This window comes from Aphelocoma coerulescens, chromosome 15 (genome assembly GCF_041296385.1).
Source record: "Aphelocoma coerulescens isolate FSJ_1873_10779 chromosome 15, UR_Acoe_1.0, whole genome shotgun sequence".
Lineage (NCBI taxonomy): Eukaryota > Metazoa > Chordata > Aves > Passeriformes > Corvidae > Aphelocoma > Aphelocoma coerulescens.
The window spans coordinates 8,497,807-8,515,304 of NC_091029.1; the positions used below are offsets into that span (position 1 = coordinate 8,497,807).

The window sequence follows — 17,498 nt, forward strand, 5'->3', positions numbered from 1 at the left end:
AAAGAAATTCAAGCTCAGAAGCAGTGAAGCACTTGAGGATGGTGAGATGCCCTACTGGCTTTTGCAGCTAAAATGAGGTAGGGCTTTGTTTTGTTTTAGTTAAGCTGGAAGATGCAGCCTCTGCTTAGTCTATGTCTTGGCTTATGCAGCTCTACCAGAAATATTGGCCAATGTTCCTGTGTTCAATGCAGAGGAAAGACTATCCAGAGGGAGCTTGCCTTGCCTTTCAGCTCGAGGCTGAATTTGTAAGGACCTTTCCCCTCTGGGCTCTGTGGGGGTCAGCTCAAGGGCTGTCTTGGCAGTCAGCTGTGTGTGCAAGCTGCAGAGGGAGCACTGCTGCTATCTAAGGGGATGTGGCACAGGGGCAAGATTTGCTTGCTGGGGAATGTTTGCTTCCAGTCACAGGAAGGACAGCTGGATAAACAGGTATGAAATCAGGAAAGAAAAGCCTCTAGGAAGTGCATTAAATATTTAAGAAGGATGTAACCATTAATAGCATTAAATGCATACTAAGGTTAAGAAGGCTGAGAAGCCAAGCTTTGTCTAAGATTCTTATGTAGTGCCTCTCACCTGTGCAGAGGCAGGGAGCACTGACAGTTCTAGAAAGAGGAAGAAAACCCCGGAGTTTGCATTGGCAAAGACAGGAGGTACTTATTTTATGATTCATTACATTATTTCAGAGTTATGCTGACTTCAGCTGTTATAGTAACAGCACTCATCAGTAAGTGAAGCCTCTTGGGGAATGTGGGCAGGCTGTGACGTTCATCTCCCAGAAGGGGAAGCAAGTAGCAGTTGCACAAATATCCCCTCTGAAATACCAAGGGTGCTGGAAGCCTTTACAGAACATCAGAAACTTTTCTGTAACAGAGCCATACGGCTATCAAATGACAGAAAAGCTCACAGGAATTGCCTCAATGAAGATTTAGCAAGTTGTCTACAGCATTTTAGCATGATTTGTTTTGAATTTCATTTTGTGTAATTTTTTTCTAAGAGAAAATGTCACTGAAGAGGCAGAAGGCTGTCTCCGGCTCTCACCATCATTTGCAGTAGTCAGTGTTCATTTTACATGAACAGGGAAGCGCAAGAGAGAGTAAGAAAGTGACAAACAGCTGATGTCCACTATTGATGGACAGCAGAAGTCTCCCATGCTCCCAGTCTTCCAATGCTGCCCATTTCAAGGCCTATAGGGGGACCACAGCGTAGGAACCAAATTCTCCCATTAATAATATTGCTGCCACCCATTCTGCTTTTATTTTTCTCCTTCAAACTATCCAAATAAACTTACAAATTATCATCCAAAACTTAGCTGCCCCTCGGATCGCCCTGAGTCGAACGCAAACAAAGTTCTGTAGCAGTTTGCTACATGGACTGCAACTGATGAGAGCCTAAAGATAACAGGGCTGAACCTACCTCAATTCAGTGATTCCAAATTCCTTGTTAGGAGACAGACCTGGAAAACCACTGCTTCCACAGGTGTTCATGCCCCCACATAGTTGTTTCAAACTTTAGCTCCAAAGTGTGAAAACAGTGGCATTTCCTCTGCTGAAGTGTGCTTCTATGTCTCCAAAGTGATGGTTCTTCCTTTCCTGAGGACAGTCAGTCTCTGGCTGTGCCTACAAGTCATGTCCTTGTAGTCAAAGTCCCCTTGACTTTGGGGCATGGGCACACCAGCTGTCTTTTAGGAATTGAACTCTGCTGAAAAAAGGAGACACCTGAAGGCTTTGGTTTCTTTATATATTCTTTGTACAGGAATTAAGCAGCAGGGTAGTCAGTCAATTCCCACAGAAACAACCCTTAAAGCCTTTTCCAAACCCATTTCACTCCAGCTGCTCTTCCAAGAAGCCCGTGCTTGGCTTGACAGCTGTTTCTTCACTTACCTCCATGCAGGCACAGGTTCAGAGGTGGAAATCATCATCATCCATGCATGAGTCCCAGTCCCTGCTTCCTGGAACAAATTAGCAGCAAACACCAAGGCAGCTACCCTGGATCCATGGACATGTTACCAGGGCACTTTCTGAGTTGCCACTCTCCCTACCCAAACATTAGTTTGTTTTTCCTCCTCCAATGTCAGAAGTAGGTGGATGTTTTGTGATAATATTACAGACCAAGAAGGAGGTTGTTCTGCTTTGATAGAACTTCATCCTCTTCCACAGGTAAAAAACACAGCCTGACAGTATCTTCCATTCTCCAATTCTCAGTTGAGTACTTGACACTTTCACTTTCATTCTGGTAGATCCAGAATAGCTTTTCTGCAATAAGAAAAAGCAGTTCAATGCCAGAACAAACAAGATTTTACATGCAGCCTGATGGAGAGCTGGCTGACATCCAGCACTGAATGACAGCATGTTAGAAGTTGCCCTTCGTGAAACTCTCGTCTGTTCTCCCTGGCGTTCTCCAGCCCAACACCAAGAGCCATGGGACCTCCTGGCCAGGGTTTGCTGCCCTGTGACTCTGAATTCAGACTGAGTGCACACTGCCAGCAAGCCAAGGTGGGGGAAAACAAGCAAGTGGCTACTGTGACCGTCACCGATTGCAGGATTACATATCCATGGCATCGTTGGAATCATCAGTTTTGCGCTGAAGCCTGCACAGAGCACGAACTGAATTGCTTGTATCACCCTCAGCCAAAGGCGGGTCTCACCTCGGGGGTCCGGAGCAGAGACCGCCACAGAGAGCGGCACGGGTCCGCACCGGGGCCCGGGCCGTACCGGGCCGTGCGGCGCTGCGGGCCGCCGCCGCCAGGGGCCGCCGGCGGAGCCGCCCCGGTGCTCGTCGCGCTCGGAGGCGCCGGCGCTGCGGCGGGGCCGCTCCGTGCTCGCCGCGCCGCGGGGAGCTCCCGCCTGGGGCCACTCGGCAGCGCGGGCAGGGGGATGCGCGGCGGGGCGGCGCGGGCACAGCTCCGCCACCGGGGCCAGCGTCCCCCCCGGGGCAGCGGCGGCCGCGGCCGCCCACACCTGGCGGCGGCCCTGGGACCGGGATCGGGCCGGAGCGGAGGTACGCACCGCCCCGGGCGCGGGAGGGGGGCTGGCGGGTCCCCTGCGCCCCCGCCGCAGCGGGAGGGCAGGGCCGGGCCCCCGGAGGCCGCTCCAGTCCCGGTTCTCCCCGGGGACACGGCCCGCACCCGCTCCGGCCGCGCCGGATGGGGCCGGGGATCGGTGACCTCAAAGACGTCACGGCTGGGGGGTTGCCTCAGGTGATCCGCACCCGTGCCATTTCACTGGGTGCCGCGGGCGAGGGTGTGCCCGGGAATGGAATCTGAACCCCTGACGCACCCTCGGTCAATTAAATCATCCCACCAAGTCCCTGACCTTTCGTATCCTCCTCATCCCCAGAGGTACAAATTGCACGCAAGGGTTTGCCCCCGCAGGGGAAGGCAAGGCTGGTGTTCTCAGGCAGGAGCAGGGAGGGATGGTGTGAGCCCGGCGGCCGCACGCAAATCCGGCCGCTGTGCGAGCTGCGAGACAGCGGCGGGCTGAGGTGGAGCAGGAGGAGTTAGTCAGGGGCTGAGTCACGATTGGGTTCGCCCCCGGTAAGCCTGTCTTTTCCTGCTTGCCTGTGATCTGCAGACTGCTGATTGTTCCGATTTAACCTCCTTTACTTTTTTGCCAGGGATGACATCTAAGGATGCTTCAGGTGAAGCTAATAGTAACTGGAGATGACTTTGGCTATTGTCCTCGGAGAAACCAAGGCATCGTGGACTGTTTCCTGGCTGGTGCGGTATCTAACGTGTCCCTTCTAGTCAACGGAAGTGCTGCAGCAGATGCAGCCAAATTGGCAAGGAGGTAAGCTACTTTCCTTAGCTCCTTTGTGGACAGCCTCCACAAAAAGCCAAGCCTGGAAAATTTAGAATTTTGTAGCCCCAGAATAAACACTGTATCACTGCTCAGGCTGGTATAAGAAAACTGTATTCAGACACACTTAGTAAGACTCTTCATAGTAAAACCAGTGATCTGCCAACCAATATCCATAATGGTCTTTCTCTAGTTTAGCCACTGTGCCTTTTTTCCCCCTTCAGGATAGGAAGGCACTTCCACTATTTGACTAGTGGAATTTGGGTTTGTTATACTTTCTCCTTCCGCGCTCCTAAAGGATGCATCATCGGAATGAAAGTGCACGTTATATATTCAGACCAATCTGCTACCCCTGAAACTGTTAGAGAATAAAAGCACAAGTCTTTAAATCTCATTTAATTTGATCCATTTTACCCAAGCTGAAGACAAGGTCAGCCAGGCTCATTGCAGAATCAGGGAAAGGTATGATTCTGCAAAGGCTTATTTATAAATCTGGGTAGTGGAAAACCTGATTTTTTTTTTTTCCACCCCATAAACTTTTTAATAAAAGCACATTAATATTTCTATTAATTCTAGGTTTGATAAACACATCTGTAAAAAATGCATACATAAAGAAAGGGATAATACCTTGTACCTACCACCTTTACTTCTTCACCAACTTCAGAGGCTGCTGGCACAGTTAGCTCTGCAGCAGATCAAATGCTATGTGTCAGTCTCATGGACTAGTCCAGCAAATCCTTTAATAGGAAGCATTATTTATATTTGGGAGATAAAACCCAGCTAATGCATCAGCTCTGCTGTGGGCAGGCACTTGGAAGCAGGAGTATGTCCTGAAAGAGAGAACATCAGGATTGAGAAACAATTTAGGAAAGCAGAAAAGGAAAGGAGCTGTACTGCTACTAAATAAACTGAGACCTTAAGCTTCAAATGCAGCTGCTGTGGGGGAGAGCTTCATGAGAGTCCTGCTGTCCTTGTTGTCATTGAGCATCTCTCCTCACTTTGCTGTGGTTTTAGGGGTACTTGAAAATTGCTTGTAGCTTCTTTGGTGTAGGGTAGCAGAAGAAAGCCAGGCTGTGGTGTTAGTGTAAAAAGGCTAGAGATTCCACACAAACATCGAGGGAGGATCTGCCTGGGAATGAAAAGGGGAGGGGCACAACACCACTGAAATTCCTACAATCCTATTAGTAAATGAAACAGAGAACATAGAGAAAGCCAGCACATCTCAGACACAGAGGCACTGTGAAACCCTTTAAACCCCAGTGATCTGGTAATGTTGTCAGCTATTTTAGCCACAGTCTTTAGCAGGCTTTTAAAATAGAATCCACCTGGCCTCATTTCCATAGCCAGGAAGTAGGCCATGTAATCAGGGGTTTAAAAAGCATATTTGAATCCAGGTCATGACACTTGTGCTGGCAGCTGATACAGGTTTGAAAAGACAGGTTGGAGGGCAGAGGGGACAGCAGAGGCTGCAGCCTGCTGCTACAATTTGATTTTTTTTTTTGGTGGGGGGAGTGGGGCAGAATGTAATGTTGAATTGTCAATGTGAATGAAATGCATATAAATCTGTTCCTGAGCATATAAGCAGGGCGACTTTGGGAATATCTGTCAGCACTGAAGATCAGCAGCCCAGGTTCTACAGTTCCTCATTTGTGTAACTCTCTGCAGGTGTGTTCAGCCCCACGCAGACATGGGGGGAGCATTAGCAGGTGTGAAGAAGAGGGTTACTCAGGTTCAGTGCAAGCCCTTCAGCTGTTGCTAATTGGCACCTGTGTGTGTAAACAAACTCCTGTGTCACCCTTGAGATATTTGTTCATGTTACAAAAGCTTATTCAAACTCTTTCTACACAGATGACAAATAGGTCAGATTTACTAGAAACGTCATTGAGCTCTCCTCATCTTGTGGTGCAAAAAGGGGAAAGTATCACTTGCTTGACTGTCTTGCCAATATTATTCCCTCTTTCCCCTGCTTGGTGTCATCTCCCATCCCACTGTAAATATTGAGGCTTTTTATTTTATGGATGGAAGTCTGCCTATTTTTTTTTCTCCCCATGTTTTTCTTCTCCTATTCAGCCTTGACCACTGGCATAAGCAGGAAGGGTGGATCTATCCCCAGCTGAAAGAAGAGCCTTGAAGCAAGTAGTTTGTCCTTTCCTGGGGCACATTCCAGTGCTGTGGAATTTGGTCTTTCACACAGGTGGTGCCAGGATTGTCAGTGATGGACTGCTTCTATGGCTGCTTGATAAACTGTCTCTAACATGATTGTTTGTCACTGCAAGTCTTAAGCTCTCATTCCTCACCTGGTTTTCAGTTAATTGGACACAGACAGAGCTAATTAATAAGTAGACAACTTTTCCTTCCTAAGCACCTCACCTTGCCCTACAATGTTAGGACTCAGCATCCTTCAGAAAGGAGCACAGTTCCTCTGAAATGTCTTTCTTCCTTTAATTTTCACAATAATTCTGTAGTTTCTGAGTATACCATCTGTTGCCCTGAGTCTTGATTAGAAGCCTTGGCAGACATGTGATGATAGTCAGCAGATCTTTGTATCAGCTCTAACACAAGCCAACTGCAGAACAGCAGAACCAGGTAGTAAAAGATACACCTTCCTTAACATTCAGGTTGAGGATCTTGGGCTTTCCTCATTCACTGTCACAACTGGGCTGAAAGAAGGGGCACACTCATTTCTGGCAACAGAGAGATTTCAGCAGAGGCCTGATCCATCACCAAATGACAAACCTATTGATAGCATCTGCCAGAGCAAAACATAACCAGAGCAGCAGGTGGGAGAACAGACTGCCATTGTGGGTTGAGGGTTTTTTCAGTAACTCAAAACTTTTCTATTTATGGGATCTCAACTGACTGTGATTTCCTGCTTATCCATATAGTATAATCTTAATTTTCTACTTAATAGGTCCTACCTTGAAGTCAGACAGACTTCCTGGTGATTATTCCAGAGCCTTTCCCAGAAACTAGAAGGGTTATTTTGTAACCCGAAATGAAGAGATGCCTTAATTTTTCCTGAGAAAGATGGAGACAGAAATAGAGTCACCTAAGACAGTTTTCTGCCATATCCTCTACCCCTTCCCTTTATATCAAACAGCTCAGGTGTCACTGAGCCTTCGGACCCTTTTCCATTTGTTTGTGTCCAGATAGCTTATGAAAAGTGACATATTTTAGAACACAATCTCAGTCTTCCTGGGTATTTTTTTGCAGTTTAAATACTGAACATCAGCTGAAGCCCCCACAACATCTGGGTACAGTTAATGGAAGAATCTAAAAAAGCCACATTTAATTGCTCTTTATGTTTTCACTTCCTTTCCCATCAACACTAATTGCAAAATATGTGTGTAAATAGTGACTTAATTCTGACCCTCCCAGTCACCATCTGACTAATTTAGAAATCTCTCATGCTTTCTCATCACCCTTTTGTTTGACTGTTAATCACACAGCAGACAGTTCCACTGCTGAACTGTTTGGCTAGGGGTGGGACCCAATCTGAAGCCTAATACTAGAATCCCAGATCATATTGACTTTGCTGGCAACAGTCCATTTTACTGACGTAAGGCTACAGGCACAGGAGCTGCACTTGATACAAAGATGTAATTACAACAGAAACTTGGGTCCCTAAGCTATGTTACAGCACCAGTTCTTAACACTGCGGAGGCTTAAGAGCATTTCTGGCAGAAGAAATAGGTTCTTAGCAGTAACAGAGCAAGAAAAGATGCTGTTTGATGAAAGACAGATATTAGTGAATGGTAAAAGTGTGTGTGAGGAAGTATGCAAAAGCCAGCATGAGGAAACTGAGAAGTGCGTGTTTTTGCTCAAAGCCTTGCTTTGTCTGGCTTCAGACACTTGGGTGTTCATGGAAGTGGGATGTTTATATGTAGATATTTACATGAGGCTCTGACTTGGGTCACCCTTGGGCTGAAACCTGATGATCAGCAATTTCCTGGATGATACAAATAGGATGTTGAAGGTGGGATCTGTTTACCTGTCCAGGGAAAGGGTAAAGTGCCATGCTTATGCCAGGGCATGAAACCTTCAGCAAGGCAATTGGGACTGTGCTTGGCAAATCTCGTAATTCCCACAGCTATTCCTACTCCCAGGAATACACAGAGTCCCGTGGCATGGCCAGGCAGGACCCAGGACACTGTTACTCATCCACCAAACTCAGAGTGACTCGGTGTAGTAACCATCTCCAGGGTCCCTTTGCTGCCAAGGATGTGAATGAACAGGGATGGCAGCTGCACATTGCCTCAGCAGAGACATTTGTTCAGAGCACTCATGTGGCAGAACGAGCAACTACGTGAAAAGGAAGCAGTCTAAGCAGTTTAATTGCTTGTGTTTCCTCTCTCTTTGATAACTGGGCTGGGCCTGCTGACTCAGATATCTTTCCAGGGTGAATTCTTTCTTGCTCCTTGTAGCACTTGTTGTAAGGATATTTCCTCCTGCACAAGCCTCTCCTTTTTTTCCTCCCACCTCTACAGGGGATAGTGAGAAGAGAACCACAAAGGGAACAGCCAACTTTCAGTGCAAATAGCTCACTAGTGGATTAACCTCAGTGGCCTCAACCTCTTCTCCATAAACTCCCAGGCAGCTCAGTCCAATGACGCCCCTGCTGTAGGAGCACACACCTGTAGCCACTGTCCTGTGGCTTTAGCAGGAGTGAACTGAACCCCTGTGCTAAATCCTGCTTCACATCTCTGCACTCCCTGTGGCACTGGGACAGACTTGCAAACATAGACAGGGGCCTCTCCAAACAGATTGGAAGGATCACTGCTGCTTAAAAGAGTCACCAAAAAGGATTTAGAGACACCATGTAGATTCTTTACATCATTTTGTTTTGACAATGAGAGCTGTATGCAGAAACTAAACTGTTGCCTGAAGCCCAACGCCAATCCTTTTATTTTGCATATTGTGTGAACAATTAGCAGTTCATGACCAGCAGTGACCACCAGGGCTCACCCTGTCCCGCCTGGAAATGGCTTGGGTAGAGCAGCGGGGATGAGGCCAAACCCACAACAGCTGAGCTCTGGTCCCAGGGCAGCATCACATGCTATATAAGCTGCTTGAGCTGCTGGTCTCAGCATCAGTATTTCAGCCAATAAATTAGCAGATATTTTACAGTCTTTTGAAAGATATGGGCAACTACAAAGTTGTTGCTTTCTTTTTGTTGTTGTTTCTGTAGCAGAAACACTCATACACACTCTGAAAAATGGATCCTTTCAGGATATTCCTGCACCTTGACTTTTCTCCCTGCTAGCTTGCAGTAGAACTCTGCTGTACCCACTGAACTGTCCTGCTTCCCATATCCTTACAACCTTCCCCTCATGCCTTCCTCGTTGCACCTCCCAAAAATGAATATTTCTAAACAAATTTCTCATGTGTGGCATTTTGAATTTTTTTTTTCAGTGCTGTATCTCAGAGCCATTAAACACAAGCAATTCCTCTCCAGACGCCTCAGCATGCGCAGTCTGTCAAGGCAGGACTGACTCCACGAGAAAACTATTAAGATACTCAGCTGGTGTTAGGCAGAGCTCTGAAACATGCTCTAATGTTACAGCCAGAGTCTCCTCTTACCCGAGGACAAGGCCAGCTCTCTCTGCACTTCCACATTCTGCACATTCCCCAGCTCTGGGGCTGGGTTTGGCTCTGGTGAGGAGCTGCTCTCATGTTCCCCAGTGCAGCCCTTGGCTCCTTGCTGTCCCACACCTGTCAGAAGGACTTGCCTTCTCCTGGAAATAGCTTTCCTCACAGCATTTGAGGCATTGCACAATTGGAGGCAGTTCATTTGATGCTTCTGGGAGACAATACTGAGAGGCTCAGCTGTTCATTTCTTGCCCTCCCACAACACATGAGAAAGAGAGTACTCAACAGAAAAAGTCCATCTGCTGATTCATGCTAACACATGTATCCTTTTTTTCTTGCAAACAGCACTGGCTGTGGTACAAATAATACTTCAGCTGATGCAGTCAAGAGCTTCCCAGAGGCATGATAAAGAATCTGGGGTGGACTTCTAAAAGAAAACCATAACAAAACCACAGGCTTCCCATCTGTCTTTGGGCTCATGTAGGGTGCTCAGCAGCTCACAGGATGGAGGGGAAGCCCTCCTGCCACAGTACCCTTTCTGCACTGTAGCTGCCTCCTGCCCTGCCCTGCAGCCTGTCACCCCCAGTGACACACTTTCCACTTCTTGTGTTAGCCAGGAGTTGGTGTGCATGTGTGCTCAGGCCCCAGCTACGATGAACATTTAACATCAGTGAAACAACCAGGCCCTGCTGCACAGAAATCACCAGATCAGAAAAGCCAGAGAGGACCTTTTCCTCCAAAAGCTGTTTTGCTCTGTTAAACAAACATTCGAGCTGCTTAATCACACACTGGACTCATTTTGTTCCACAGAGCTGTGCATACAACTTGGCTCCTAATGTTTGTGTCTTTGAGAAGTAGTTTCTAGCAACTGACTGCACCATCTACCTGGATCAAGACATAGAAGTGCCAGGAAAAAAGGGCTTTCAGTCCTGCAAGGGCCAAAGCCTTAGGACCTGAAGGAGCTAAATGACTCTGACTTGGTCTAATCCATCCACAGTCCTGTCTCCAGTGAGTTGGTGCTTCACTAGTCAGCCTCAGACATCAGATGGAAGGGGAAGATCTCAGTTTTCCACACTTTGCCTAGATGGAGATTGTTTTTATTTTCTCCTTGTGATACAAGGGCTGTACCAGGGACAGACCACACCTAGTTCTAGGAGCTCCATGCAGAAGTTCCAAGAAGAATTTAAAGCATCACAGACTTGTTGCCTTGAAATTCACTCTGCACCATGGCTCAGACTGGGCAGCACAGACAGAGTATTGCAGTCCTGTCATCCACTCAGTGGGTCAGCCAGAGGCCACGGGTTGTCTTGGAAAAAGTTTCAAAGCATCATTTTGGCTACTGATTCTGAGGATTTCCAGAAACGCTAATGAGACCCAGCACAAATCCAAGCATGCACAAGTCCTGTTCTCATAGGGGAATCCACAGCACAGACCAAGAAGGAAACACCAGCACCCTGCTAAGCCCTGTGGCTGAGGGGAGCTCTGCAGCCACACCAGCTCCGTGGTTCCTTTTTTTTTTTAATGTCACAGAGTGCAACTGGTTAATCAATCACTAATCCTTCTTCAGCTGTGCCAGGGAGATGCTGCTCTGTACAGCTCAGCCTTGTCACTCACAGAGTGATTGCTTCAGTAGACAGAAGCCTGGCCACTGCAGGCAATTGCAGCTGCAGCCCCTTGGACCAGGAAACCCTTAAACTCAGACAGTATTTACACCTATAGCCTGTGCTGTTGCCATAATAGCTTCCTTGGGCACTGTTTATATATAAATGACTGGATTCTACTTAAGGGCAGCTTTAGGAGTCATCAAGTAAAACCCAAATGTCTCATAAAGGTATCATCTTTAACAGGGTGTACAACTCAAGGGGAGACCTAGCAAGGGCTAAGGAAATGCTTTAGAAAAGGCTGCAAGGTCTGGATTTTTCAGTTAGCTACCAGTGACTGCAGTTACTGGAGTGCAGTCACAGCAATTAGCCCAAGATACCTTGTGCTGTGAGCCAGAGTGGGAGCAGGTTTTGGGGGCACTCACAGGCTGGCCCTGGGCAGAGTGCACAGGGTGGTTACCTGGAGATGTCCTGCTGTGGCTGGGGTCACTCTGCTATCCTTTCTAGCAAAGCAGGGATACAAAGATGTACTCCAGTGAGTACAGCAACACCTCTAAGATCCGTCTAGTTCTTACACTTAAATCTCCCCCTCTTTGACCACAGTAAAGGAGGTGCAAAGCTTAGCAGATATTTAATTCTGTTACAGACACAACATCCCAATAGGCCTGCATGCCAACCTCTCCGAGGGCTCCCCTGTATGTGAGGTGCTCAAGACAAACTCTTCTTTGCTCAACCAAGATGGATTCTTCCATGGAAAAATGGGATTCAGAACAGCTCTGTCAAAAGGTCTCCTGAATATGTCAGAGGTAGGTGAAAGCCACATACAGCTGTACAACTTGCCTTCCTGATACAAATCAGCCTGCATTTATCCCAGCACAGAACAGCTGAGGACCTTTCCCAGATCCCAGCTGTGAGTAGGCTTAGAGATGAATCCTGCCTGTGCAGCTTGAGCTGGCTTTTAGGTCCTGGGCCTCATTCTGCCAAAGGCTCTGCAGCCTTTGAGAACACATTTCTCCCTGATTCAGTGCCTGTATACACTGAATATTGCCCCTATCTGAGGAGGCAGAAGGGGCATTGGAACAGGTATTTGCAAGGAACCTAGAGATCAGTATAGAGCAAAGGACAGAAAAGTCCTAAGTAGGCACCAGGCTTTTCATCAGCTTGTGATAGGTTTTGATTCTCTAGGGAGATGGCTGGTTTTGCCCCGTGAGCAAGGATGAACATGTCCAGGTGGTCAAAACTGCATTAGTTTTAAACAGAAATGGGTGTTCAAATATCCTATGTATCTAGAACATCCCAGTATCAGCACCATCCCCATAAGCAGTACCACAAAGAGCCCCATGCCCAGGGGAGGCTCTGGGCAGCCCAGCAGTGCTGCACATCCCTGTACAACCACAGCACCTGGTGCTTCCCAGAGCCAGGGCCCGACTCCTGCCCAGTGAAGTCCCAGCAGCCCCATCACTCCCCTGCTCTCAGCCTCTGCCAGGGCTTGCTCTGACCCTTTTCTGCTGCACAGGTGAAGCAGGAGCTAAAGGCCCAGGTGGAGCTGTTCCATGAGCTGACAGGTCACCTACCTCCTCACATGGATGGGCACCAGCACGTCCATGTTCTCCCAGGTAAGAAGGAAATCCTCCCAGCACCAAGCAGGTGAGAGGGTCAGCTCAGAGGGGACTCCCCCTGCCACAGCTCCATGTATGGGCAATAAACTCCTCCATGAGACACCTGCTGGCAGTTTGAATGTTCCCACCTGACCCCACAGTCCTGCCCAGACCCAAACTCACTGCTTGGAGCCCTGGGTCTTCCCACAGCAACACCAGGGCATTAATGGCACAAATGGCCCAGGTTCCACCTTTTCCTTCAAGGAACAATAATTCTCCTCAGCATCCTTATTCCATGTTCTCACCCAGACTGAAGGAGGAAGACCAAAGCCAGCAGCAGACTGGCCAGTTTAAACTGGAATGTTGGAGCTTGCAATAGCTGGTGGCTCTTTCAGATGCTACAAGAACTCCATCCTGTCTGTTGTGTTCCAACCCCAGTCCCTGCCTGCAGTTCTCAGCTTTAGAGATGATCAAGGATCCTTTGTCCTTGTTTTGCAAATAAAGTAATTGTGGTATGCAGATGGGAAATGGAGTGAGAAAAGAATCCAGGTTTCCCCACTCCAATACTAACTGCCTCTGGATAACATTGCTTCAGCTGTACAGGGACTTGATGAAGAACTTGTTCCTGATAGTGCAGTCACTTCTGGTGCACTCTGAGACCAGAGTCACTCACTTAGAAGGGGGGCTGGACTAAAGGCTCAGTGCTGAAAGAAAGAATGACAAGGCACCTACAGCAGAAGTTCAGGGAGAAATGTTTCCTGTACAGAAGGTGACTCCCATACAGAGGAATTTCAGCAGAAGATAAACCAAATGGAATTTTATTTTCTTAAACACAGAAAAGAAAGAAGCCTCTCTGCTAACAGCCTGCAGGGGACATGAGAAGCTGGTTATCCAACTACTGACTGCTGTCTCTGGTTTTACTTACAGAGGTCAGGCACGTATTTGCAGAGGTGTTAGAGGAATATGGGATTAAGTACACACGTGTCCCAATAGAGCCAGGCCTGCATAACTGTGACTGGATTCCACCATCTCTGATGGACTTTTACCTGGGAGTAGAAGAAGATTCTTTTAACACAGTGGATGTGTTTACAAAGCATGGAATAAGGTAAGACAGGTGTTACTCATCCTTTTTTGTAGTAAAACATTAAGATTGTATCAGTTCCTGATAGTATCTTTCAAAAATGGAACACCACATTTCTCTTTCCTCTTAGGACTTAAAGAGAGGTTCAGCAGGAGGACAAAAGTGCCGGGGGGGCACAAAGGCTTAGGAGGTTTTGTTTGAAGGAGATGAGTCATTTTCCACTTGAAAGGGAATGTTCTTTCCAGGATATGCTTCTCAGCCTTTCTAGTGAAGCTGCATAAGCCTGGCATCTGAAATGTCAGGAGAAATGCTGCATCAACACTGGAATTTTAAAAGTATTATCTAGGGAAAGTTTTCAAGAACTAAATTTTCATCTTCCAGTCATATTAGAGAAAGGGTTTTAAGTAGCAGGAAAGAGATTAACTCGAAGCAAGTATGTGTTAAGGGGAAGCAAGAAGCTCTGAGAGTTGGCAGTACCACAGCTGGTGATCCCTGCTCTAAGCAAACAGCCTTGTCAGTGTCCTGCATCTCAGGGGCCAAACCAAAAAAGCTCAGCCCTTCCTCCAATAAAATCCTTCTCTTAAAAGCTTAGACAGTGTTTTATGGATTAAAGGCCTCTCACTAGAGACCTTTGCAGTCACCTCTCCTTGGGAGCAGATATCATTACTTCCTCAGTCCACTGGAAACATTATTTTCTGGGAATTTTTTTTTTTTTTTTTTTGGTATCAGTTCTTCTGAACACCAGCAGCAGGCTGGCATTTCTCCCTTCTCAAGAAGAGTCGAGCTGGGCTCTTCTGCGATCATTCAGGTAGAGACTCCAGCCTCGATTTCTTCCAAAAATGTTCTCATTCTGCCCTCACATGCACTGGCTCAGCTCTCCTGGACTCATCCAGGCACTTAGAACTGACATTTGCAGCCAGACTGGAGCAAAGAATTGTGTGAAGCTACTAAGAAACAGCATGTTGGTGGTGTCCTCTAGGAGTAACATTTTGTCCAGTTATTATGGCTCCTTGATACATTCTGGCAGAAGGCTTCTTTAGCTGGGTGGTTGCTATTTTATTTCAGTCACTTTTGTTTCTAGTTAGCTGAGAATTATTATTCAGGCTTCAGTTGCTTTGATAGTGTGGCATTTCTCACTTCAGTGCTGCTCTTCCCTTTTGGGAAAATGAAATGCACCTCTAAGCTCACAGATGCCAAACACCCCATGTGCTGTGACATGGTGCATGTCAATACTGTCCCAGCAGCAGTGCTGGGGCTGTGCTGGGCCTTGCTGTCCCTGCAGAACTGCTGCTTGAAACAGGATTCTGGTTTCAATCAGGAAAAGTTCTTGGTTTTACTTTTGTTTATAGTTAAAAGTTTTAAAAAACCTCCTCCCCCTTTTCTATCTTAAATTTTAGGTAAATTTTGATTCCTAATCCACTGGATGTAACACAATTCTCTCCCTACCTCTTTAGCATTAACACCAGTGTTCCCCCCTCTGGCTCCAGGTGGCCAGACATTTACATAGGCCTGAGCACCATGGGCAGGAACATGTCTGTCAGCAGCATCCGGAGTGCCATCGACAGCGCTATCCTGGAGCTCACGGCCAAGGCACCGCAGAGCAGGACAGTGACAATTGAACTGATGGTGCACCCGGGGTACCCCAGTGTCCCTCCCGTCGGTGGCTGTGGGGAAGGACCAGATGATTTCTCACAGTCCTGGGAACGCCTCCATGAACTCCAGACATTAATTAAGCCGGAGCTGCAGAGCCATTACAAAAGCAGGAACATTCAGCTGTGTTCATTCAAAGATCTTTAAATAAATGAGCAGACATCCATCCATCCATCCATCCATCCATCCATCCATCCATCCATCCATCCATCCATCCATCCATCCACCCATCCACCCATCCACCCATCCACTGAAGACAGGCAGTTGCTAATGTCCAGATCACTGTTAACCAGTGTCACAGCCCGTGGTACAGCTCACAGGAGCTGTGAACAGCCTGGTAATGGACACCACCACCCTGTGAGCAGCTCCAGGTAGTGCCCCAGAGCCCCAGCTGCCAGTTTTAAGGCCACATTGTCAGCTCTAAATGTGCCAAACTCCTTCTGTGACACCCCCTCCACACCACCCCAGTAGAACACACGCTCCCAGGGCTCAGCTCCTGCCAGCAAAGGAGCAGCATGGAGACACTTGGCTGTGAGACACTACAGCACAGCACCCTGAGGGGTCTGATGATTTCTCCTTTCAGACTTAATGGCAAAGCAAGAAACGTGCTGGGGAGCGGGTGCTGCTTTGGAGCAGCTACTCATTTTAGGTCACCCACAGGGGCCTGGACACCCTCAGCATTTGGTTTTCTGAAAGCAGCCAGTCCCTGCCCCCCAACTCATACCTGCTCACCGATGGTGAGGGGTGCAGGGACATGTCACCCTCGGAGCCTTCCTCTGGTTGGAGCAGTCGGGTCACACGGGGCCCAGTGGGGTCTGCAGCCACCTCCCAGGAGCCGCCTCAGCTGGCAGGAATTGTGTCTCTGCCTGGTTACGTTGCCTCTTGGCATTAAGCCCCCCTAGGAAAGTAACATCAGCCACAGCCCTGTTGGAGAGACTTTTCTGGATGACTTTGCAGGAGCAGCAACTGTTGACCCATCTGCTATTTCAGTAACTGCTGTGTATGAGAGCAGCAGCAACTGGTCTTGCACCACCCACTGCCCCTCAGGACAACCACGAGCTGTGCCAGCCATAAGCATGGCTGCGAGTGGAGAAGGTCCCTGTATTTGTCCCTTTTATTCCCATCACCGGAGCATTCGAACTCCAACAAGCCCCAGTAACGCTGACACGTTCTTAACTGCAGCCCTGTAATTCCTGTACGACTTTCACAGGGGAAGAATTATTTTAGATTGTTTATACTCATTCTCTGCACAAGAATGATCTACTTAACATAATCAGTTTTGTTAACCATGTTTTTTAATATTAAAAATGTCAGTATGATCTTCCTTTTAAATGAAAAATAAACTCAGGCCTTTTCTATTGCAAAGCTTCAGGAGGCTTTTGGGTTTGGTTTCATCTGGTGAGTGAACTGAACCCACTCACCTGTCTGCTCCCACACCGCTGGAAATGCCTCCCTTTCTATCATTAATAGGAACTGTCTGACCTTTCCTGTAACGTCGGAGGAAGTTTTTGTCCTGTACAAATAGGAAAAACATCAAGGATGCTGTAGAAAATTTTTCCCGATTCTTTCCTGTATTATAGAAAATGACTTAGATGTCTGAGCCGGGGCCGAGTCAGGCAGGGCGAGGTGTTACCCCTGGGGATGCCTCGGCCCCAGAGCCGCTGCCGGCGCTGCTGCCGGGGGGCACCGGGACAGACCCGCGCCCGGAGCGCTCGCACCCGCCAGCGCCACCCCGTGCCCGCCGGGCCGCTCTGCGGCCGGTGCCGGAAAGCGGAGCTCCATCGCTTACGGAATTGTCACCACATTCTTATGGATACTTTTAAACCTTATTATAAACATTTAAATTACTCCAAGTTCTAAGCGCTGAATTGGTTCTGATCGGGCCCATTAGGACGTTACACACCTGTGGAATTCTGGAGGCATTTCCTGGCAGCTGAGCATGGAAGACCCGAGGGCAGCCTGACCCAAGCGCTGTGCTATGAACAAACAATGGATTTTGTAAATTATGTATTTTTAAGTGAAGAGCATTAAACCCCAAATTTCCGTTTAATCAGAGAAATGAATAAAGAACTACTAAAAGACTACTCAACAGGGAACCTTTCAATTGTGTAAAATATCGGGGAGATAAGGAAATGCCTCAGTGGTTCTGTGAAAGCTTTAAAGACAACCCAGTTCAAATTAAACCACT

The 17,498-nt window shown here is 47.7% G+C and overlaps 1 protein-coding gene and 1 long non-coding RNA gene across 9 annotated transcripts; one reads left to right on the forward strand and one right to left on the reverse strand.

The window, feature by feature from the left end:
• Nucleotides 1-1,226: 1,226 nt before the first annotated feature.
• LOC138119421 (uncharacterized) lies at nt 1,227-12,616 on the reverse strand. Of its 5 annotated transcripts, none has more exons than XR_011155504.1 (4): nt 12,556-12,616; nt 4,707-4,920; nt 4,419-4,621; nt 1,227-2,249 (listed from the first exon to the last, which is right to left on the reverse strand). It is a non-coding gene; the product is annotated as an uncharacterized lncRNA (long non-coding RNA). The 5 variants fall into 5 exon arrangements; XR_011155502.1 differs by lacking the exon at nt 12,556-12,616 and having other exon boundaries at nt 1,227-1,692; nt 1,878-2,249; nt 4,707-5,081; XR_011155503.1 differs by lacking the exon at nt 12,556-12,616 and having other exon boundaries at nt 1,227-1,695; nt 1,878-2,249; nt 4,707-5,081.
• Nucleotides 2,827-17,486, forward strand: YDJC (YdjC chitooligosaccharide deacetylase homolog). 4 transcript variants are annotated; one of them, XM_069031283.1, is made up of 6 exons: nt 2,827-2,994; nt 3,610-3,782; nt 11,628-11,787; nt 12,498-12,597; nt 13,507-13,684; nt 15,115-17,486. In XM_069031283.1, exons 2-6 carry the CDS (start codon nt 3,625-3,627, stop codon nt 15,455-15,457), a joined length of 939 nt encoding a protein of 312 aa, XP_068887384.1. In that variant the 5' UTR covers nt 2,827-2,994; nt 3,610-3,624; the 3' UTR covers nt 15,458-17,486. The 4 variants fall into 4 exon arrangements, with proteins under 4 accessions (XP_068887384.1, XP_068887383.1, XP_068887385.1 ...); XM_069031282.1 differs by lacking the exon at nt 2,827-2,994 and adding an exon at nt 3,336-3,529; XM_069031284.1 differs by lacking the exon at nt 2,827-2,994 and adding an exon at nt 3,336-3,529 and having other exon boundaries at nt 15,148-17,486.
• Nucleotides 17,487-17,498: the final 12 nt, after the last annotated feature.